The 21,423-nt window shown below is 41.1% G+C and overlaps 1 protein-coding gene across 3 annotated transcripts in view; it reads left to right on the top strand.

The window, feature by feature from the left end:
* ABCC4 (ATP binding cassette subfamily C member 4 (PEL blood group)) overlaps positions 1–20,734 on the top strand; it is a 238,221-nt gene extending 217,487 nt beyond the window's left edge. For all 3 annotated transcript variants that reach the window (XM_084642483.1, XM_084642482.1, XM_084642481.1), the window contains 2 exons: positions 11,963–12,097; positions 20,119–20,734. In XM_084642483.1, coding sequence (XP_084498609.1) covers positions 11,963–12,097; positions 20,119–20,226 — 243 coding nt within the window. In that variant the 3' untranslated portion in view covers positions 20,227–20,734. The remainder of the gene's footprint in view (positions 1–11,962; positions 12,098–20,118) is intronic.
* Positions 20,735–21,423: the final 689 nt, after the last annotated feature.

Here is a 21,423-nt window from a genome sequence, read left to right as displayed (position 1 = left end):
CTTCTGGGAACTCTTCTGGCTCTATCAATCTGTTTCTTCACTTCAGCAGGTGGGTATTGTAGTTGTAAGAATGCTTGATAGAGATCTTGTAGGTGTTTGTCTCTGTCTGAGGGGTTGGAGCAAATGCGGTTGTATCGTAGAGCTTGGCTGTAGACAATGGATCGTGTGGTGTGGTCAGGGTGAAAGCTGGAGGCATGTAAGTAGGAATAGCGGTCAGTAGGTTTCCGGTATAGGGTGGTGTTTATGTGACCATTGTTTATTAGCACTGTAGTGTCCAGGAAGTGGATCTCTTGTGTGGACTGGACCAGACTGAGGTTGATGGTGGGATGGAATTGTTGAAATCCTGGTGGAATTCCTCAAGGGCTTCTTTTCCATGGGTCCATGTGATATATGCCATCATGTGCCAGCAATGCCCCTCTGCCATGTACATTGGTCAAACTGGACAGTCTCTACATAAAAGAATAACTGGACACAAATCAGATGTCAAGAATTATAACATTCATAAACCAGTCGGAGAACACTTCCATCTCTCTGGTCACACGATTACAGACATGAAAGTTGCGATATTACAACAAAAAAACTTCAAATCCGGACTCCAGCGGGAGACTGCTGAATTGGAATTCATTTGCAAATTGGATACAATTAACTTAGGCTTGAATAGAGACTGGGAGTGGCTAAGTCATTATGCAAGGTAACCTATTTCCCCTTGTTTTTTCGTACTCCCCCTCTCCCCTCAGACGTTCTTGTTAAACCCTGGATTTGTGCTGGAAATGGCCCACCTTGATTATCATACACATTGTAAGGAGAGTGATCACTTTAGATAAGCTATTACCAGCAGGAGAGTGGGGTGGGGGTAGGTATTTTTTCATGCTTTGTGTGTATAAAAAGATCTTCAACACTTTCCACAGTATGCATCCGATAAGTAAGCTGTAGCTCACGAAAGCTTATGCTCAAATAAATTGGTTAGTTTCTAAGGTGCCACAAGTACTCCTTTTCTTTTTGCGAATACAGACTAACACGGCTATTACTCTGAAAAATGTCCAAAATAATCAGTCTGTGAGGGGAGTTCAGTACATAATAAATTCAAACTAATCTTAAGCAAAAAGTAATGTTCCTGAAGTCTGCTGGCCAGTTCTCCTTGCTGTGGACACTCAGAATGTATCATTCTTTGAGATCACAGAGAGTGAAAATATCTACTATTGCACAGAGTGGGTCCAGGTTAATATATAAAAATGAAGTTATAAAAAATAATCCTTAATAATTGCACCGTTGAGGGGAGAAAACATACTGTTGCAATAGATACCAGAGAAAAAATGGCCAACAAACTTGTGGCATAAAAAAAAATCTTTATAAAAAAGTAGCTCAGAAATATTTTTTTGGCAAAAGCAAATAGCCCCCAGAGGCTGGCTAGAGAGGCCATGGGGAGGATATATTTTTGTATGGATAACACTGCACTTCCGAATTAGCTTCTGCAAGTTACTGTAAAATTGCTGCTTTCCTCTAATTTTGCTAAATCCTTTCCCACCCTTTTCTCTGTTGATCTCTCTCTCTCTTTGTCAAACTAAACTTTAGTAGTGCTTTCTATCCAATCCAATTCTATCTATTCCCTTTTGGTAACTCTCACACTAAGTTGTGTGTGATGGGGTGGATGACAGCTATTCATCCCCAGAAGACTCCACAACTCAGATAAAACATTCTGTGGTTCAGAAATGGCTAGGGGGTTCCATTCAAGAACCAAGAGACACATTTACACATTTTTAAAGTAAAATTGTATGGCCAATGCTGCCTGAGTACAAATGGCATTCTGGGCAGAAATAAAGTATAATCACATGCACTTTGCATATTAAGATGGATCGATGTCTTCCATTAACTTTAAAGATGAACTTTCATATAGTCCTGTGGGTGATCACCAAGATCCTGTCTTGTAAACTCATACTCATGTGAGTTATTCTTACTCAGGAGAATAGCCCCATGCAAGTAAATGACAAGATTAGACATAAGGGTCTGACTTTTCTCAGCTTTGCCCCTGTGTAGTCATGTAAAAAGTGGGTAAAAAATGCTGCCAAATCAAAATGGTTGCTTTTTACACTCACTTTGCACAGGTATAAATAAATGATGCACAAGGTGCAAGACAGTAGAGAATCAGACCCTAATCTATATACCACTACTTTGGGTTTATAAAGCGTTTTTATCCAAAGATCTCAAAGAACTTTACAACCAGTTCATAATTCTTACCACATCCCAGTGAGACTATGTCAGAGTTCCCTCCCACTCTGAATTCCAGGGTACAGATGTGGGGACCTGCATGTGGGGACCCTTATTTCTACCAGCTTAGGGTAAAACCTCCCCAAGGCACAAACGCTTTACCCTTGGAGGATACGCTGCCACCACCAGGTGATTTAACAAAGAATCAGGGAAAGGACCACTTGGAGATCCTATTCCCCCAAAATATCCCCCCAAGCCCTTACACCCCCTTTCCTGGGGAGGCTTGAGAATAATATCGTAACCAACTGGTTACAAAGTGATCACAGACCCAAAGCCCTGGGTCTTAGGAAATCAGTCAGGCTCTTAAAAGAAACAGAACTTTATTAGAAAGAAAAAAGGTAAAAGAAGCACCTCCGTAAACTTAGAAGGGAAGCTAATCTCACAGAGCAATCAGATTTAAAACACAGAGGGTTTCGCTCTGGCCAAAAACTTCAAAGTGACAAAAAGAAAACCAGGAATACACCTTCCTCTTAGCACAGAGTAAATCACAAGCCAAAACTAAAGTAAACTAATGTCACGGGCAACCTGGTGGCTGAACTTTGTCACTTTGTCCTCACCCATAACTATTTCACATTTGGGGACAATGTGTACCTTCAAATCAGTGGCACTGCTATGGGTACCCGCATGGCTCCACAGTATGCCAACATTTTTATGGCTGATTTAGAACAACGCTTCCTCAACTCTCATCCCCTAATGCCCCTACTCTACTTGCACTACACTGATGGCATCTTCATCATCTGGACCCATGGGAAGGAGGCCCTTGAGGAATTCCACCAGGATTTCAACAATTTCCATCCCACCATCAACCTCAGCCTGGACCAGTCCACAGAAGAGATCCACTTCCTGGACACTACGGTGCTCATAAGCAATGGTCACATAAACACCATTCTATACCGGAAACCTACTGACTGCTATGCCTACCTACATGCCTCCAGCTTTCATCCAGGACACACCACACGATCCATTGTCTACAGCCAAGCTCTACGATACAACTGCATTTGCTCCAAACCCTCAGACAGAAGCAAACACCTACAAGATCTCTATCAAGCATTCTTACAACTACAATACCCACCTGCTGAAGTGAAGAAACAGATTGACAGAGCCAGAAGAGTACCCAGAAGTCACCTACTATAGGACAGGCCCAACAAAGAAAATAACAGAACGCCACTAGCCATCCCCTTCAGCCCCCAACTAAAACCTCTCCAACGCATCATCAAGGATCTATAAGCTATGGTCCTGAAGGATGACCCATCACTCTCACAAATCTTGGGAGACAGGCCAGTCCTTGCCTACAGACAGCCCCCCAACCTGAAGCAAATACTCACCAGCAACCACACACCACACAACAGAACCACTAACCCAGGAACCTTTCCTTGCAACAAAGCCCGTTGCCAACTGTGTCCACATAAATATTCAGGGGACACCATCATAGGGCCTAATCAATTCAGCCACACTATCAGAGGCTCGTTCATCTGCACATCCACCAATGTGATATGTCATCATGTGCCAGCAGTGCCACTCTGCCATGTACATTGGCCAAACTGGGCAGTCTCTTTGTAAAAGAATCAATGGACACAGATCAGACGTCAAGAATTATAACATTCAAAAACCAGTCGGAGAACACTTCAATCTCTTTGGTCACTCAATTACAGACCTAAAAGTGGCAATTCTTCAACAAAAAAACTTCAAAAACAGACTCCAATGAGAGACTGCTGAATTGGAATTAATTTGCAAACTGGATACAATTAACTTAGGCATGAATAAAGTCTGGGAGTGGATGGGTAATTACACAAAGTAAAGCTATTTCCCCATGTTCTCCTCCCTCCCCCACTGTTCCTCAGACATTCTTGTCAACTGCTGGAAATGGCCCACCTTGATTATCACTACAAAAGGTCCGCCCTCCGCTCTTCTGCTGGTAATAGCTCACCTTACCTGATCACTCTTGTTACAGTGTGTATGGTAACACCCATTGTTTCATGTTCTCTATGTATATAAATCTCCCCACTGTATTTTCCACTGAATGTATCCGATGAAGTGAGCTGTAGCTCATGAAAGCTTATGCTCAAATAAATTTGTTAGTCTCTAAGGTGTCACAAGTACTCCTTTTCTTTTTGCTAGTACTTACTAATTCTAATGGAGCTGGATTACTTGCTTTCTTGATCTCTCTCCGGCAAGCACACAGACCAGACAGACAAAAGCCTTCTCTCTGCCCCCCACCCTAGATTTGAAAGTATCTTGTCCCCTTATTGGTCCTTTTGGTCTGGTGCCAGCCAGGTTACCTGAGCTTCTTAACCCTTTATAGGTAAAAGGATATTGTGCCTCTGGCCAGAAGGGATTTTATAGTACTGTATACAGGAAGGTTGTTACCCTTCTCTTTATATTTATGACAGGCTACAAATAGTGAAACTGAGGCACTGAGAAATTAAGTGATTTCTCTTAGGTGTCAGATAAAATCTGTGTTGGCACTTACACTGAAATCAAGATCTGACTTCAGTCGAACACCAATACCTGTCTCCATGCTTATTTTACTCCTGTCTGATCTTGCTAACTGAGAGTCTGTCTGGCTTTTCTGGACCAAATTCAACAGCTACAACTACCTGGGAAAGTGTCTGGGCTGAGTTTAGTCATATTGTACGGTGGTATGAGTTACACTTTGGATGTAATTTCATCAGAAGATAAGTGTCAGTGGTTAAGGGCCAGATTTTACCTCTCTTACATTGATTAGCAGCTTACTTTGCGAATAGTGATACTGATTTTAATAGGTCTAACTCCTGGAGTTAAGTACTATTTATTTTGATTTTTATATTTGGCCACTTAAAGAAGAGTGCCTATCTTTTACTCAAGGCATTTACGGACTATTCTTAAATATATAAGGACCAAATTGACCATACCTATAGCCCCCCCATTCCTTTAACCATTAATCAGTATTCATATCTACTAATGATAATCCAGCAGTGAAAAACATATTTAAAATCATTAAGAACTCCCACTGCAGCCTTCCGGTTTCCTGACAGCTAGCAAAAGCATATGGGCCTTTCATGCTATTCCAAAGATTGATAAACTAGAGCTGTTCTAAACTGAAGTGGATAGTGAGTTCAAAAGCTGAGGAGTGTGCATGGATAATGCCACATCAGCTGCTTCCCTCTGATCCTGGGACTCCATCTCATCTGTCCCCTGTGAATGCAGCTGTGGCAATAGTATGGCACTTTCAATAAGTAGATCCCAGGACATTTAGGGCTTTTATAGGTCAAAAACTTTAAATTTTATCCAGTAGTTTGTTTTTTGTAATGTTCACAAAGTTCTTTGTAGCTTCAGGACAATCTGTATTCCATAATAGTATAAAACAGTATTTTACATAGGGTATGTCTACACTACGAAATTAGGTCGAATTTATAGAAGTCGATTTTTTAGAAATTGATTTCATACAGTCAATTGTGTGTGTTCCCACTTAAGACCATTAAGTCGGCGGAGTGCGTCCACAGTACCAAGGCTAGCGTCAACTTCCAGAGCCTTGCTCTGTGGGTAGCTATCCCACAGTTCCTGCAGTCTCCACCACCCAGTGGAATTCTGGGTTGAGATCCCAATGCCTGATGAGGCAAAAACATTGTTGCGGGTGGTTCTGGGTACATGTCGTCAGGCCCCCTTCCCTCCATGAAAGCAACGGCAGACAATCATTTTGTGCCTTTTTTCCTGGGTTACCCGTGCAGACGCCATACCACGGCAAGCATGGAGCCCGCTCCGCTCACTGTCACCGTATGTGTCCTGGCAGACGCGGCACTGCATTGCTACATAACAGCAGCTCATTGCCTTGTGGCAGCAGACGGTTCAATATGACTGGCAGCCATCATCGTCGTCGTCTCCTGGGTGCTCTTGGCCGACCTCAGTGAGGTCGGTCGGGGCGCCTGTGCAGACATGGGAGTGACTCCAGGTCATTCTCTTCTGAAATTTCATCTCATGGAGATTGTCTGCTTGGAAACGATGACGGCTACAGTCGTACTGCACCGTCAGCTGGCGAGCACCCAGGAGACAACGACTGCTAGCAGTCGTACTGCACTGTCTGCTGCCAGCCTACCCCTTACCCCCCCTTCCGTGAAAGTAACGGCCGACAATAGTTTCACGCCTTTTTCCATGCGGGCGCCATATTGCTGTCAGCATCATCATCCACCCGCCGCTTCTGCTGCCACTCTGCTCTCCTGCAGATGCCATACCACGGCAAGCATGGAGCCCGCTCAGATCACCATGGCAGTTATGAGCATTGTAAACACTATGCGCGTTATCCAGCAGTATATGCAGAACCAGAACCTGCAAAAGCAGGTGAAGAGGCGATGGCAGCGCAGTGACGAGAGTGATGAGGACATGGACACCCTCATAACATGTGGGAATGGTTTCAAACAGCAGCGCAATTTAAAAGGAAGGGCTGCAATTTTCGAGTTAACGTGCAGCACAAATCCAACTAACCCCCCCACACACACACCCAATTCTCTGGTATGATTGCTTCACCCCTGCTCCCACAGCAAAAGAGAGACAGCGGGGAAGATTTCTGTTCAGTCACAGGCACACAGCCCAGCAGGAACGGCCACCCCCACACACACCCAATTCTCTGGGATGATCGCTTCACCCCTCCCCACACTATGTGGATAACAGCGGGAAATATTTCTTTTCAGCCACAGGCACACAGCCCAGCAGGAACAGCCACGTCTGAATGTCCCCTTAATAAAATTACCCTATTTCAACCAGGTGACCATGAGGAGTGACCATCCAGGAGAGCTTTATGGAGATGTCCCTGGACGATTTCCGCTCCATCCCCAGACACATTAACAGACTTTTCCAGTAGCTGTACTGGCCGCGAATGCATCCCAAGTCTTCGGGGCAAATTAATCATTAAACGCGCTTGCTTTTAAACTGTGTATTATATTTACAAAGGTACACTCACCAGAGGTCCCTTCTCCACCTGGTGGGTCTGGGGGCCCGCCTTGAGTGGGTTCAGGGGGTACTGGCTCCAGGTCCAGGGTGAGAAACAGTTCCTGGCTCTCGGGGAAAACGGTTTCTCCGCTTGCTCGCTGTGCGCTATCCTCAACCTCCTCCTCCTCATCATCATCTTCCTCATCTCCAAAATGTGCATCCCTGTTGTGTGATAATCCATAGATGGAGTCAAAGCACAGGGGTGGGGTAGTGGTGGCTCTACCCCCTAGAATGACATGCAGCTCATCATAGAAGCGGCATGTCTGGGTCTCTGACCCTGAGTGGCTATTTGCCTCTCTGGTTTTTTGGTAGGCTTGCCGGAGCTCCTTAAGTTTCACGCGGCACTGCTGTGGGTCCCTGTTATAGCCTCTGTCCTTCATGCCCTTGGAGATTTTTTCAAACGTTTGGGCATTTCGTCTTTTGGAACAGAATTCTGATAGCACGGATTCGTCTCCCCATACAGCGATCAGATCCCGTACCTCCCGTTCGGTCCATGCTGGAGCTCTTTTGTGATTCTGGGACTCCATCATGGTCACCTCTGCTGATGAGATCTGCAGTCACCTGCAGCTTGCCGCGCTGGCCAAACAGGAAATGAGATTCAAAAGTTCGCAGGCCTTTTCCTGTCTACCTGGCCAATGCATCTGAGTCGAGAGTGCTGTCCAGAGCGGTCACAATGGAGCACTCTGGGATAGCTCCCAAAGGCCAATACCGTTGAATTGCGACCACACTACCCCAAATTCGACCCGGCAAGGTCGATTTCAGCGCTAATCCCCTCGTCAGGGGAGAAGTACAGAAATCGATTTTAGGAGCCCTTTAAGTCGAAAAAAATGGCTTCGTTGTGTGGACGGGTGAAGGGTTCAATCGATCTAATGCTGCTAAATTCGACCTAAACTTGTGGTGTAGACCAGGGCATAGGAAATAGCTTCATTTTATCTACATATTTCTTCACATGAGAGAGAAAGTGTCCTATATTTAGAGAACATGCTTTGTCTTTGATTTCATAAGGAGAGGTTACATAATAAAGTGCTATACTTTAAAAAAATTGCACATTCAAGGCACCTAACTTGGAAAGCCATAGGTCATCTTAATTATTATGTATGTACTGTATATAAGATAGATTCAATTATCCTTAAATGCTTAAGAAAGCTGCATTTAACTATGATTTACTGTAGTAAATAAAAGATTGCAATGAAAATTACATTTGTAATTTATCCTTAAATATGCAAATTAATAATGATAGGTGTAAGAATATTGAAATATCTGCATGTATAATTAATACCTGCCCAGGTGACATACTTTGAGCATTTATTATAGAGTAAGAGTGATTTATGTGCTGTGTAATATAACTTGAGCTTGCAAAAGTTTTCCATTAACACTTTGTACATCCATACACACAACAGTACTGTATATATTGTTCTCTAGAGGAATTCATTGCATATACTTTGCATTTTTCTTTACTATAGAAGCTTTTTTAAATGGAAAAAAGTCTATGGGCTACTTCTCTGCAAACTTTTTTTGTAATAATTGCTGCATATGATCTTGATTATCATATGTTCAAATATAATGTATCATACTTCTAAATGTGTAATAACTGGTACATTACTGGTATAACCACGATTTGAGGACTTCAATAGCTCAGACATAGGTAAGAGGTTTTTTGCAGGAGTGGGTGTGTGAGATTCTGTGGCCTGCGTTGTGCAGGAGGTCAGACTAGATGATCATAATGGTCCCTTCTGACCTTAATATATATGAATCTATTATAATTTAACTGGTAGCTTAGAGCTGGGAGTTTGAATTTCCCAATGCTAGGTCCAGATGTTTAAAACACATTAGCAGAAAGCATCAACAGTGCCTAATTCTTACATGGGACTGCCACATGGATCAGTCCATTGGTCCAGTTCATCCTGTTTTCTGTCGCTGACAGTCAGCAGTACTAGCAACTTTAGAGAAAACTATGAGAAACCCAAAAGTTCTGGAATTACCTATTTCATGGGCAGTTTCCTCCTAACCCCTAAGAGTAAGAGTTCGACTTACAATCTGAAATATGAGAGTTTATATTGCTTCCTACCTTTTTTTAGTATTTACTATTATAATTCTGTATATTCTTGTTATCCATATAAACATCCAATCCATTCTTGAATCCTCCTAACCTATTGGCCTCAATGATATATTGTCACAATGAGCACTATAGGCAGGGTAGGCATTTTATGAAGCAATTTTCTCTTCCTCATTTTGAATTTGCCACCGTTCAATTTCATTGAGTGTCCGCTGGTCCTGTGTTATGAGACAGGGAGAACAGGTCTTTGAGCTACCTTCTCCATGCTACTTACTATTTTGAATACTTTTATCATGTTCCCTCTTATTCATCTCTTCTTTAAAGTAAATAATCCCAACTTCTTTAACATCTCGCTATATGAGTTTTTGTCTCTCTAATCATTCTCATCATCTGTCCCTGGCTTTCTGCTTTATCCTTTTTGAAAGCTGAGTAGAGTATTCCAGGTGAGTGCATATCATTGATTTATATAATAGAAAAATATTTTCTATATTATTTTCTATTCAATTCCCTTCTGTATCCTAACATTTTGTTTGCTATCTTGACTGCTACTAAACTTAGAATATAGTTTGTACACCATGATATCCAAGTCTTTTTCCTGAGTCATATAGTTAATTTAGAATCCAGTAGAGTATATGAGTTGTTAAAAGAAAAGGAGGACTTGTGGCACCTTAGAGACTAACAAATGTATTTGAGCATAAGCTTTCATGAGCTACAGCTCGCTTCATTGGATGCATAGGTCGTTAAGTGTTCCCTCCAATATGCATTACTTTGTATTTGTCAGAATTTATTTTCATCTGCCATTGTGGTGCTCATTCATTTAGTTTGGTAGGGTCCTTTGAAGTTATTGACAGTCTTCTCTGGTCTAGACTTACCTGAATAATTTTGTACCATCTGCAAGTTTTGACACCTCACTACTCACCTCTTTTCCACACAACAAATAAATATATTGAACATCAATCTTTGTATGGAACTTCGTGGTATCCTGCTTTTGCCATGTTAAAAATTGACCATTTATTTCTACTCTTTGTTTTCTATCTCTTAGTGCGTTCCATCCTATCTCTACCGTGCATACTTAGTTCCTTCAGTAGCCTTTTGAAAGTCCAAATAAATTGTCAACCAGTTCTCCTTTATCTACTGTGTTATTGATGCATTTTAGAATAGTTTGCAGATGACACTAAACTGGGAGGAGAGGTAGATACACTGGAGGGTAGGGATGGGATACAGAGGGCCCTAGACAAATTGGAGGATTAGGCCAAAAGAAATCTGATGTGGTTCAACAAGGACAAGTGCAGAGTCCTGCACTTAGGACGGAAGAATAGGGACCGAATGGCTCGGCAGCAGTTCTGCAGAAAAGGACCTGGGGTTACAGTGGACGAGAAGCTGGATATGAGTCAACAGTGTGCCATTGTTGCCAAGAAGGCCAATAGCATTTTGGGATGTATAAGTAGGGCCATTGCCAGCAGATCGAGGGACTTGATCATTCCCCTCTATTCGACATTGGTGAGGACTCATCTGGAGTTCTGTGTGCAGTTTTGGGCCCCACACTACAAGAAGGATGTGGAAAAATTGGAAAAAGTCCAGCGGAGGGCAACAAAAATGATTAGGGGACTGGAACACATGACTTACGAGGAGATGCTGAGGGAACTGGGATTGTTTAGTCTGCAGAAGAGAAGAATGAGGGGGGATTTGATAGCTGCTTTCAACTACCTGAAAGGGGGTTCCAAAGAGGATGGATCTAGACTGTTCTCAGTGGCAGCAGATGACAGAACGAGGAGTAATGGTCTCAAGTTACAGTGGGGGAGGTTTAGGTTGGATATTAGGAAAAACTTTTTCACTAGGAGGGTGGTGAAACACTGAAATGCGTTACTAGGGAGGTGGTGGAATCTCCTTCCTTAGAAGTTTTTAAGGTCAGGCTTGGCAAAGCCCTGGCTAGGATGATTTAGTTGGGGATTGGTCCTGCTTTGAGCAGGGGGTTGGACTAGATGACCTCCTGAGGTCCCTTCCAACCCTGATATTCTATGATTCTATGAATTCTAATAAATTTGTGAGGCATAATTTTCCTTTGCAAAAGCCAAGGTGGTTAGATCCTAATTTATCATGATTTACTAAGTGCTTTATAATTCTATTTTTAATTATCATTTTGATCAAATTACCAAGGAAAGTAGTAAGACTTCACAGTCTATAATTTCTGAGATCACCCAGTCAGTATCTTTTAAATATATATATGTACAATATTTGCTACCTTCTAGTTCTTTAGCTGATTGTAACGAGAGCCTGCACATTTTTCCTAGCAGCTCACCGACTTTACTCTGAATTTTTTTTCAAAATTCTTGAGCGTGTACTGCTGACGTAACGACTTAATGCTTTTTAATTGATGAATTTGTTCTAGCACTTCTTCTTTTGACACCTCTATCTCTGATAGTACCTCATCTTTATTACGAGTAAAGAATAGAGTCAGGGTAGGTATCTTCCCTGGTCTAGAAACAGAAAATATACCATGCGCCCACTGAAAGGATATTAGAATATCCAACCTTCAATCCATATAATGCATTTTAACATTTAATCAAAGAATACAGCCTAAAAAACCCCACCTACCAGCCCTACTATTGTAGTGAATTACCTATAATATGTTGTTTCAGAATTTCATGTGTTAATAGGTGTGTTGCTGCTCATTAACAGGTTTTAGATGCAGGAAGACTGAAAGAATATAATGAGCCATACATTTTGCTACAAGAAAAAGAGAGCCTGTTCTACAAGATGGTGCAACAAGTGGGCAAGGCTGAAGCTGCTGCTCTGATTGAAACAGCAAAACAGGTAGTTTTAAAATAAGTTGTAATTAAGTTTGTCTCTATAGTCTTATTTTTCACATGTTAGCATATTCAGTATTAGAGCAGGCCCCATCCATTCCTGTAGTTAATGATCTATCAGCTTTTCAATTCTAAACCCTTATATTCAGTGCTTTATTACTGGGATATAAAATAATATACATCCAGAGCTCAAAATGATATATATCCTGAGTTGATGCTTGGGATTGTTTCCATCTGTATGTGTTTGTGCACATATGCATGTATAAATAATATAGTGTGTGTTATAGATATACATCACTCACAAAAAAATGATAAGCTATTACCAGCTGGACAATGGGGTGGGAGGAGGTATTTTTTCATATTCTCTGTGTATATATAAAGTCTGCTGCAGTTTCCACGGCATACATCTGATGAAGTGAGCTGTAGCTCACGAAAGCTCATGCTCAAATAAATTGGTTAGTCTCTAAGGTGCCACAAGTACTCCTTTTCTTTTTGAAAAAAATGAACGTGAAAGAACGTTAAGGTTGGGAGGTCAAGCACTCAGAAGTTAGAAAATGACAAAATTAAGGTTGCCCATGCGACCTACATTTGACCCCCTTATGACACAACTGTTAGTTATATGATCATATATTATCTTTTCCTTGCTCAGTGCACAAGATGAATGGTGCTCATTGAATGAGTGGGTATTCAATATTTTGCTCTCTCTTCATTGTATTGTCCCAGGCCTTATTTATTGCACACTATTCAAACCAGCTCTGAATAAAGAATTATTAATTTCCTCATGAGCTTTTTTATGACTCTTAACATTACAGCATCTGAGTGTTTCACAAACATTAAGTGATTTATTTTCACAACATCCTTCTGAGATGAGGGGATAGTATTATCCCTACTATACAGATGGGGAGCTGAGACACAGAGACATTAAGATCAAGTGTGTACTAATTTGGGGTGCCCAATTTGATATACCTGTGTCCTGATTTTTTAGATAATTCAGCATCTTATAACACTTTTTGTTCTGAATGCACAGGCAACTTTATTGTGATATTTCCTAATTTCTGACTGCTTGACTTTGCAATCTTAATAGTAAAGTAGTTTTTTGTATGTAACTTCCTGGATTTTTAAAAAAGCAACCTGAAAAACCAAATTCCATCACATGAAATTGTATGGTCTCCTACATAGTGGTTCAACTGTTCCAGAATCATAGAATGATAGAAGATTAGGGTTGGAAGAGACCTCAGGAGGTCATCTAGTCCAACCCCCTGCTCAGTCTGAATCTTTAGATCCACCACTCAGACCTCTGCTACTTGAGCTAAAGGAGTAGCCGATCTCAGTAGTAGGTTGTCATCTGTGTGGGCCAGCCACGGGAGGTAAATGTAGTACAAATTTTGCCAGTTGGTTATACAGCTATTTGCTGAGTAGAGAGGAATATTGATTCTGGAATCCTGGTTTCTATTCTAGATTCTGAGGGGACTTTAGTGGCTACAGACACTTCTGCCCCTGACCCATCCAGCCTATCCTTGTCCCAATACCCCACCCCTTCAGCTCCACATCCCAGTATTCTCTCTTGTCCTTTATCACAGTCTCTTTGCTATGTTTAGAATAGCAGCCATGTTAGTCTGTATTCGCAAAAAGAAAGGGAGTCCTTGTGGCACCTTAGAGACGAACCAATTTATTTGAGCATAAGCTTTCGTTAGCTACAGCTCACTTCATCGGATGCATAAAGTGGAAAATACAGTGAGGAGATTTTATATACACACAGACCATGAAAAAATACACATTGTAAGGAGGGTGATCACTTAAGATGAGCTATTACCAGCAGGAGAGTGGGGTGAGGGGAGAGAAAACCTTTTGAAGTGATAATCAAGGTGGGCCATTTCCAGCACATTTCCAGGAGTTAACAAGAACATCTGAGGAACAGTGGCGGGGGAGAGGGAGTAATAAACAAGGGGAAATAGTTTTACTTAGTATAATGACTCAACCACTCCCAGTCTCTATTCAAGCCTAAGTTAATTGTATCCAATTTGCAAATGAATTCCAATTCAGCAGTCTCTCATTGGAGTCTGTTTTTGAAGTTTTTTTGTTGAAGGATAGTCACTTTGAGATCAGAAATCGAGTGACCAGAGAGATTAAAGTGTTCTCCAACTGGTTTATGAATGTTATAATTCTTGACATCTGATTTGTGTCCATTTATTCTTTTACGTAGAGACTGTCCAGTTTGACCAATGTACATGGCAGAGGGGCATTGCTGGCACATGATAGCATATATCACATTGGTGGATGTGCAGGTGAACGAGCCTCTGATAGTGTGGCTGATGTTATTAGGCCCTGTGATGGTGTCCCCTGAATAGATATGTGGGCACAGTTGGCAACAGGCTTTGTTGCAAGGATAGGTTCCTGGGTTAGTGGTTCTGTTGTGTGGTATGTGGTTGCTGGCGAGTATTTGCTTCAGGTTGGGGGGCTGTCTGTAGGCAAGGACTGGCCTGTCTCCCAAGATTTGTGAGAGTGATGGGTCGTCCTTCAGGATAGGTTGTAGATCCTTGATAATGCGTTGGAGAGGTTTTAGTTGGGGGCTGAAGGGGATGGCTAGTGGCGTTCTGTTACTTTCTTTGTTGGGCCTGTCCTGTAGTAGGTGACTTCTGGGAACTCTTCTGGCTCTATCAATCTGTTTCTTCACTTCAGCAGGTGGGTATTGTAGTTGTAAGAATGCTTGATAGAGATCTTGTAGGTGTTTGTCTTGGTCTGAGGGTTTGGAGCAAATGCGGTTGTATCGTAGAGCTTGGTTGTAGACAATGGATCGTGTGGTGTGGTCTGGGTGAAAGCTGGAGGCATGGGTAGGAATAGCGGTCAGCAGGTTTCCGGCATAGGGTGGTGATTATGTGACCATCGCTTATTAGCACCGTAGTGTCCAGGAAGTGGATCTCTTGTGTGGACTGGACCAGGCAGAGGTTGATGATGGGATGGAAATTGTTGAAATCCTGGTGGAATTCCTCAAGGGCTTCTTTTCCATGGGTCCAGATGATGAAGATGTCATCAATATAGCGCAAGTAGAGTTGGGGCATTAGGGGACGAGAGATGAGGAAGCGTTGTTCTAAGTCAGCCATAAAAATGTTGGCATACTGTGGGGCCATGCGGGTACCCACAGCAGTGCCGCTGATTTGAAGGTATACATTGTCCCCAAATGTGAAATAGTTATGGGTAAGGAAAAAGTGACAAAGTTCAGCCACCAGGTTTGCCGTGACATTATCGGGGATACTGTTCCTGATGGCTTGTAGTCCATCTTTGTGTGGAATGTTGGTGGAGAGGGCTTCTACATCCATAGTGGCCAGGATGGTGTTTTCAGGAAGATCTCCGATGGATTGTAGTTTCCTCAGGAAGTCTGTGGTGTCTCGAAGATAGCTGGGAGTGCTGGTAGCATAGGGCCTGAGGAGGGAGTCTACGTAGCCAGACAATCCTGCAGTCAGGGTGCCAATGCCTGAGATGATGGGGCGCCCAGGATTTCCAGGTTTATGGATCTTGGGTAGCAGATAGTATACCCCAGGTCGGGGTTCCAGGGGTGCGCCTGTGCGGATTTGTTCTTGTGCTTTTTCAGGGAGTTTCTTGAGCAAATGGTGTAGTTTCTTTTGGTAACCCTCAGTGGGATCAGAGGGTAATGGCTTGTAGAAAGTGGTGTTGGAGAGCTGCCAAGCAGCCTCTTGTTCATATGCCGACCTATTCATGATGACAACAGCGCCTCCTTTGTCAGCCTTTTTTATTATGATGTCAGAGTTGTTTCTGAGGCTGTGGATGGCATTGTGTTCTGCACGACTGAGGTTATGGGGCAAGTGATGCTGCTTTTCCACAATTTCTGCCTGTGCACATCGGCGGAAGCACTCTGTGTAGAAGTCCAGTCTGCTGTTTCGACCTTCAGGAGGAGTCCACCTAGAATCCTTCTTTTTGTAGTGTTGGTAGGAAGGTCTCTGTGGATTAGTATGTTGTTCAGAGCTGTGTTGGAAATATTCCTTGAATTGGAGATGTCGAAAATAGGATTCTAGGTCACCACAGAACTGTATCATGTTCGTGGGTGTGGAGGGGCAGAAGGAGAGGCCCCGAGATAGGACAGATTCTTCTGCTGGGTTAAGAGGATAGTTGGTGTCACGGTTCCTCCCCCACTCTGAACTCTAGGGTATAGATGTGGGGACCTGCATGAAAAAACCTCCTAAGCTTATCTTTACCAGCTTAGGTCAAAACTTCCCCAAGGTACAAAATATTCCCCCCGTTGTCCTTGGACTGGCCGCTACCACCACCAAACTAATACTGGTTACTGGGGAAGAGCTGTTTGGACGCGTCTTTCCCCCCAAAATACTTCCCAAAACCCTGCACCCCACTTCCTGGACAAGGTTTGGTAAAAAGCCTCACCAATTTGCCTAGGTGACTACAGACCCAGACCCTTGGATCTTAAGAACAATGAACAATCCTCCCAACACTTGCACCCCCCCTTTCCTGGGAAATGTTGGATAAAAAGCCTCACCAATTTGCATAGGTGACCACAGACCCAAACCCTTGGATCTGAGAACAATGAAAAAGCATTCAGTTTTTTACAAGAAGACTTTTAATAAAAAATAGAAGTAAATAGAAATAAAGAAATCCCCCCTGTAAAATCAGGATGGTAGATATCTTACAGGGTAATTAGATTCAAAAACATAGAGAACCCCTCTAGGCAAAACCTTAAGTTACAAAAAAGATACACAGACAGAAATAGTTATTCTATTCAGCACAATTCTTTTCTCAGCCATTTAAAGAAATCATAATCTAACACATACCTAGCTAGATTACTTACTAAAAGTTCTAAGACTCCATTCCTGGTCTATCCCCGGCCAAGACGACTACAGACAGACACAGACCCTTTGTTTCTCTCCCTCCTCCCAGCTTTTGAAAGTATCTTGTCTCCTCATTGGTCATTTTGGTCAGGTGCCAGCGAGGTTACCTTTAGCTTCTTAACCCTTTACAGGTGAGAGGAGCTTTCCCCTGGCCAGGAGGGATTTCAAAGGGGTTTACCCTTCCCTTTATATTTATGACAGTTGGATAGATTAACAATATTGCTGGGTGGGTTAAGGGAACCATTGCTGTGGCCCCTTGTGGCAAGTAGTAGTTTAGATAGTTTAGTGTCCTTTTTCTTTTGTAGAGAAGCAAAGTGTGTGTTGTAAATGGCTTGTCTAGTTTTAGTAAAGTCTAGCCACGAGGAAGTTTGTGTGGAAGGTTGGTTTTTTATGAGAGTATCCAGTTTTGAGAGCTCATTCTTAATCTTTCCCTGTTTGCTGTAGAGGATGTTGATCAGGTGGTTCCGCAGTTTCTTTGAGAGTGTGTGACACAAGCTGTCAGCATAGTCTGTGTGGTATGTAGATTGTAATGGATTTTTTACCTTCAGTCCTTTTGGTATGATGTCCATCTGTTTGCATTTGGAAAGGAAGATGATGTCTATCTGTATCTGTACGAGTTTTTTCATGAAGTTGATAGATTTCCACTCCATACGGCTAAATGCAGTGCCTTGCATAATGACAGGTTTCAGAGTAGCAGCCGTGTTAGTCTGAACTCGCAAAAAGAAAAGGAGTCGATCAGGGGACACCATCATAGGGCCTAATCACATCAGCCACACTATCAGAGGCTCGTTCACCTGCACATCTACCAATGTGATATATGCCATCATGTGCCAGCAATGCCCCTCTGCCATGTACATTGGGCAAACTGGACAGTCTCTACGTAAAAGAATAAATGGACACAAGTCAGATGTCAAGAATTATAACATTCATAAACCAGTCAGAGAATTCTGCCCATTTCAGCCACTTAGCATTTCTTATTATTTTTCTGCAAATGTAAAAGGTAACAACCCTGGCATAGTATGATGCAGCTCAAAGTCCATCCTGCTGAGCATGCTCAGAATTGCTTATGAGTCTGAATGCTGTGTGACACTGCTCAGCCACCTCAAAGCCACTCTGCAAGATTGAGCCCTAAGTGAACATTGTTGTTATCTATGTTCAATTTAAAAGGAGCTGTTAGGAGATCATCATAAGAAAAAGAGAAATAATTGTTGGACAGAACAACATGTTCATTGAGTTTAGCTTATTTTACCCCACTGCTGCACACTCAACAATGATTTATTCAGATAAACAAAATTTACCATTTGGACTCCAATCCTGATGTCAAGGGAAGCTTTGCTCTTGACTTCACTGGCACCAGGAGTGGGCAGTTATTGTATTAACAGCCTTTGGATATATTGATAAAAGATTTTTGCTTACAAATATATATTTAAATATCAGCTATTATGCATGCACAGTCATTACTGTATAGACGTTTTAATGTCATTACTGTCCTGTTAATGTTAGTGGAAGACCTGTCTTATGTGAGGCTCTAAGCACCTTACACACTTGAACTGTGGGCATTCCGCATCTTGCGATATCAGGCCCCAGGTGGAGGATTCCCGTACACGTACAGTGAGATGGTTGAAAAAACTACTGCCATTTCATTGTATCCCCGGTAATGTGCTGAGGTTTTCTATTACCTTTTCTTAAGAAAATTCACTGTCAAAAGCTCCAGTAAAAATATGTTAAAATTATGTCTTAAATCAGTAAAAAGATGGAAGTGAACTACCAAGGCTTCAACGGCCAATATGTAGATGCAGCCAGGCACTAGATTACTTTTCCTCTTGTGCGCCCCATTATGGCTGGTTACTGGAGAATACTTGACTTCCAGTCCTTTTGTTGATTCAAATCATAACCTTAATATTCTTTGGAAATTGTACAAATACACTGCATTAGTGTGTGTGTGTACACAAAGGGAGACATTCATACATATAGGAGGTTTTGTATAATATAGCTATTTCTTTTTTATATCCTATGTCCTATACATTTATTCAGATATGAAAAGAACATAATTATCAGGCAAAGCTAACTTTGTTGACAGTGCCCCCAAAATATAAATAGGAGAAATGTTTCACAAGCCATATTCAGGACAGCATGAATATGAGACCTAACTTGTGACACATGTCAGCCTCAGAAAGATCGCGTATTTTCTGTTTTTTAAAGACTCAAACAAAACTTTTCACATTCTTCTTTGAAAAAATTACATTTGAAGTCCTTTCTCACCCAAACACATTTTCAGATAAGAGCACACAAGTCTTGACATTATTTCATTTTGTAATGCGCATCTGTCAAGGAACAGAGATATGATACAGCTACTAAAAACTGATGATTGTGGAACAGTGAAACTTGACAGCATTTCATTTCCTTTATGTTCTGATTATACATGTATCAGGAAACCTGTATCTCTTCTAGTTCAGCTAGAAATTGGTAGAATTCAAGAACTCAAAGGCTTGGCAAAGAACTGTCCTATTATTTGGTATCATCTTACATTTTAGAGAAGTTGCTTGGTTGAGTCATTGTTAAGGCTTTTGCTTCTCCTTTCATTGTTGTGGTACACTATCCAGAGATCACATTTCTATAGGCCCTATAACTGCCCTGCAGCACAAATTAAACGCTGGGATATTTCATACATATACTGTGAAGTTTCAATGGTTGTCAATCATAGTTTGTAAAATATAAGGATTACAACCTGATATTAACATCCAGATCCATTGTGTTCATTTTATGTGTGAAAATGAGAAACCCTTGTGCGGACTCTAGATTTCCCAGCCTCTTTGTCATACTGTTTTTAATTTATCTCCATGTTTTGAGCCAGTAAAATAATTTTACTTATCTGTTTAATGCAAAGTGATGTACTATATCTAACTTGAATGGATCTACAGGTCATGTGAGGATTCAGTTACACTTTATTCTGATCAGAGAGAAAGATCGGACAGTAATTTTACTAATTCCTCAGTGAATAAGGAGCTATGTCTTGAATTTTGTTAAACTAAAGTTCCTGTTCAGTTTCCTGATGGAAATTAATTTCTGTGCTTACATTGCATTAATCTGGAGAACTATGTCTTTTGAAACTAAAAAATGTTTAACAGTGATGGGTAAAATTAATCAGTGTATGTATGTTTTCTTTTTCTAGGTCTACTTCAGTAAAAATTACCCAGAAGTTATTCAGAATGGTCAAATTGTCACAGATTCTTCAAAAGATGTTGCCTCAGGATTAATCATTTATGAAACTGCACTGTGATCCAGCGTAGACATGATTGCTTTCTGTAGAATGCAAACCTGAAACCATCTAAACTGGATGACTGACAGTGTTTAGAGGGGAGCTTTTTGCACTAGACAACAATCATATTTAATGTTTAGAAAAATGTTTCATCTCTCTAGCTCTTTAATTTCAGTGCAATACATTTATCATTTCCATCTAAATAAATTTCCATTACTAAAGGAATTAGGCAGACCTAGGTTGTTGTTTGTTTTTTAAAGTTACATTGTGGAGACTTTCATTTTTAAATCACAGGTGCAAGGCATCTAACAATTCTGGGGTGCAGTTTTAGAGATTATTACAAAACCTGGAGTTTCTCTGTTTTCCCATTTGGAAAGCATGTAAAATCAATTTGTTTAGTGTCACTTTAAAATGACAACTTTGTCTTACCGCAGTTTTGATAATATAACACACCATCTTCTAATGCAGTACTTTTTATATAAGCCATCTTTTTAAAGCAGTTTTACAAACTGGCAGAAACAAGAACTGAACCAACCAAAAATACATTTTTATAGAAATAAGTGAACAAACTGTTAATTTTTAAATTAAAATGTAATACAGGTATGGTGTGTAGAAATTAATGTAAAAATTTCAGTTTTCCTTTGCTGAGATCCAAATGCTAAAAATCAGTATCAATCTACTGTATTTTAGAAGAAAATGGTCGCATTGTATTTGCACTGCTGTATTTGTAATGCTTGTATTTTGCACTACCCCAATATTTAAATAATTGAATATACATTCCTCTTTTTGTCCAGGTAATCAAAGAAAAAAGTATTAAAATAACTAGAGGAAATACTTATTGAAAGACTTGTCATCAGTAAACACTATGTAGCAGAAAGTTATCTTCTGCAAAACACATTGTGAAAATGTGTACATTATTTGCATTTATTGTGCCTTAATACAATTCAAGCCAAATCTCCACCTGCAGGGTACACAGCAAATTCATTAAATATACTTTATTTTACTGTTTTAAATTAATGCATTTAAAAATTTTGCATCAGGAATTCTGTTTAATTGAACCTTTGTGAAGTTGCCATTTCAGCTCTCATGAGTAGAAAAGTATCACTTGTAATTTTGAATGCCCTTACTGATATTGACAAGAATTTAAGGAAAGGTCTGTATTCTGTGTTCATAAGTTAGGTCCTGATCCAGTAAAGAACTTAAGCATGTAGCACTATT

Source organism: Lepidochelys olivacea (assembly GCF_965140295.1).
Source record: "Lepidochelys olivacea isolate rLepOli2 genome assembly, chromosome: 1".
Classification (NCBI taxonomy): Eukaryota; Metazoa; Chordata; order Testudines; family Cheloniidae; genus Lepidochelys; species Lepidochelys olivacea.
The sequence above is the reverse complement of the archived record's forward strand: the minus strand, read 5'-3'. Positions and strand labels throughout refer to the sequence as shown.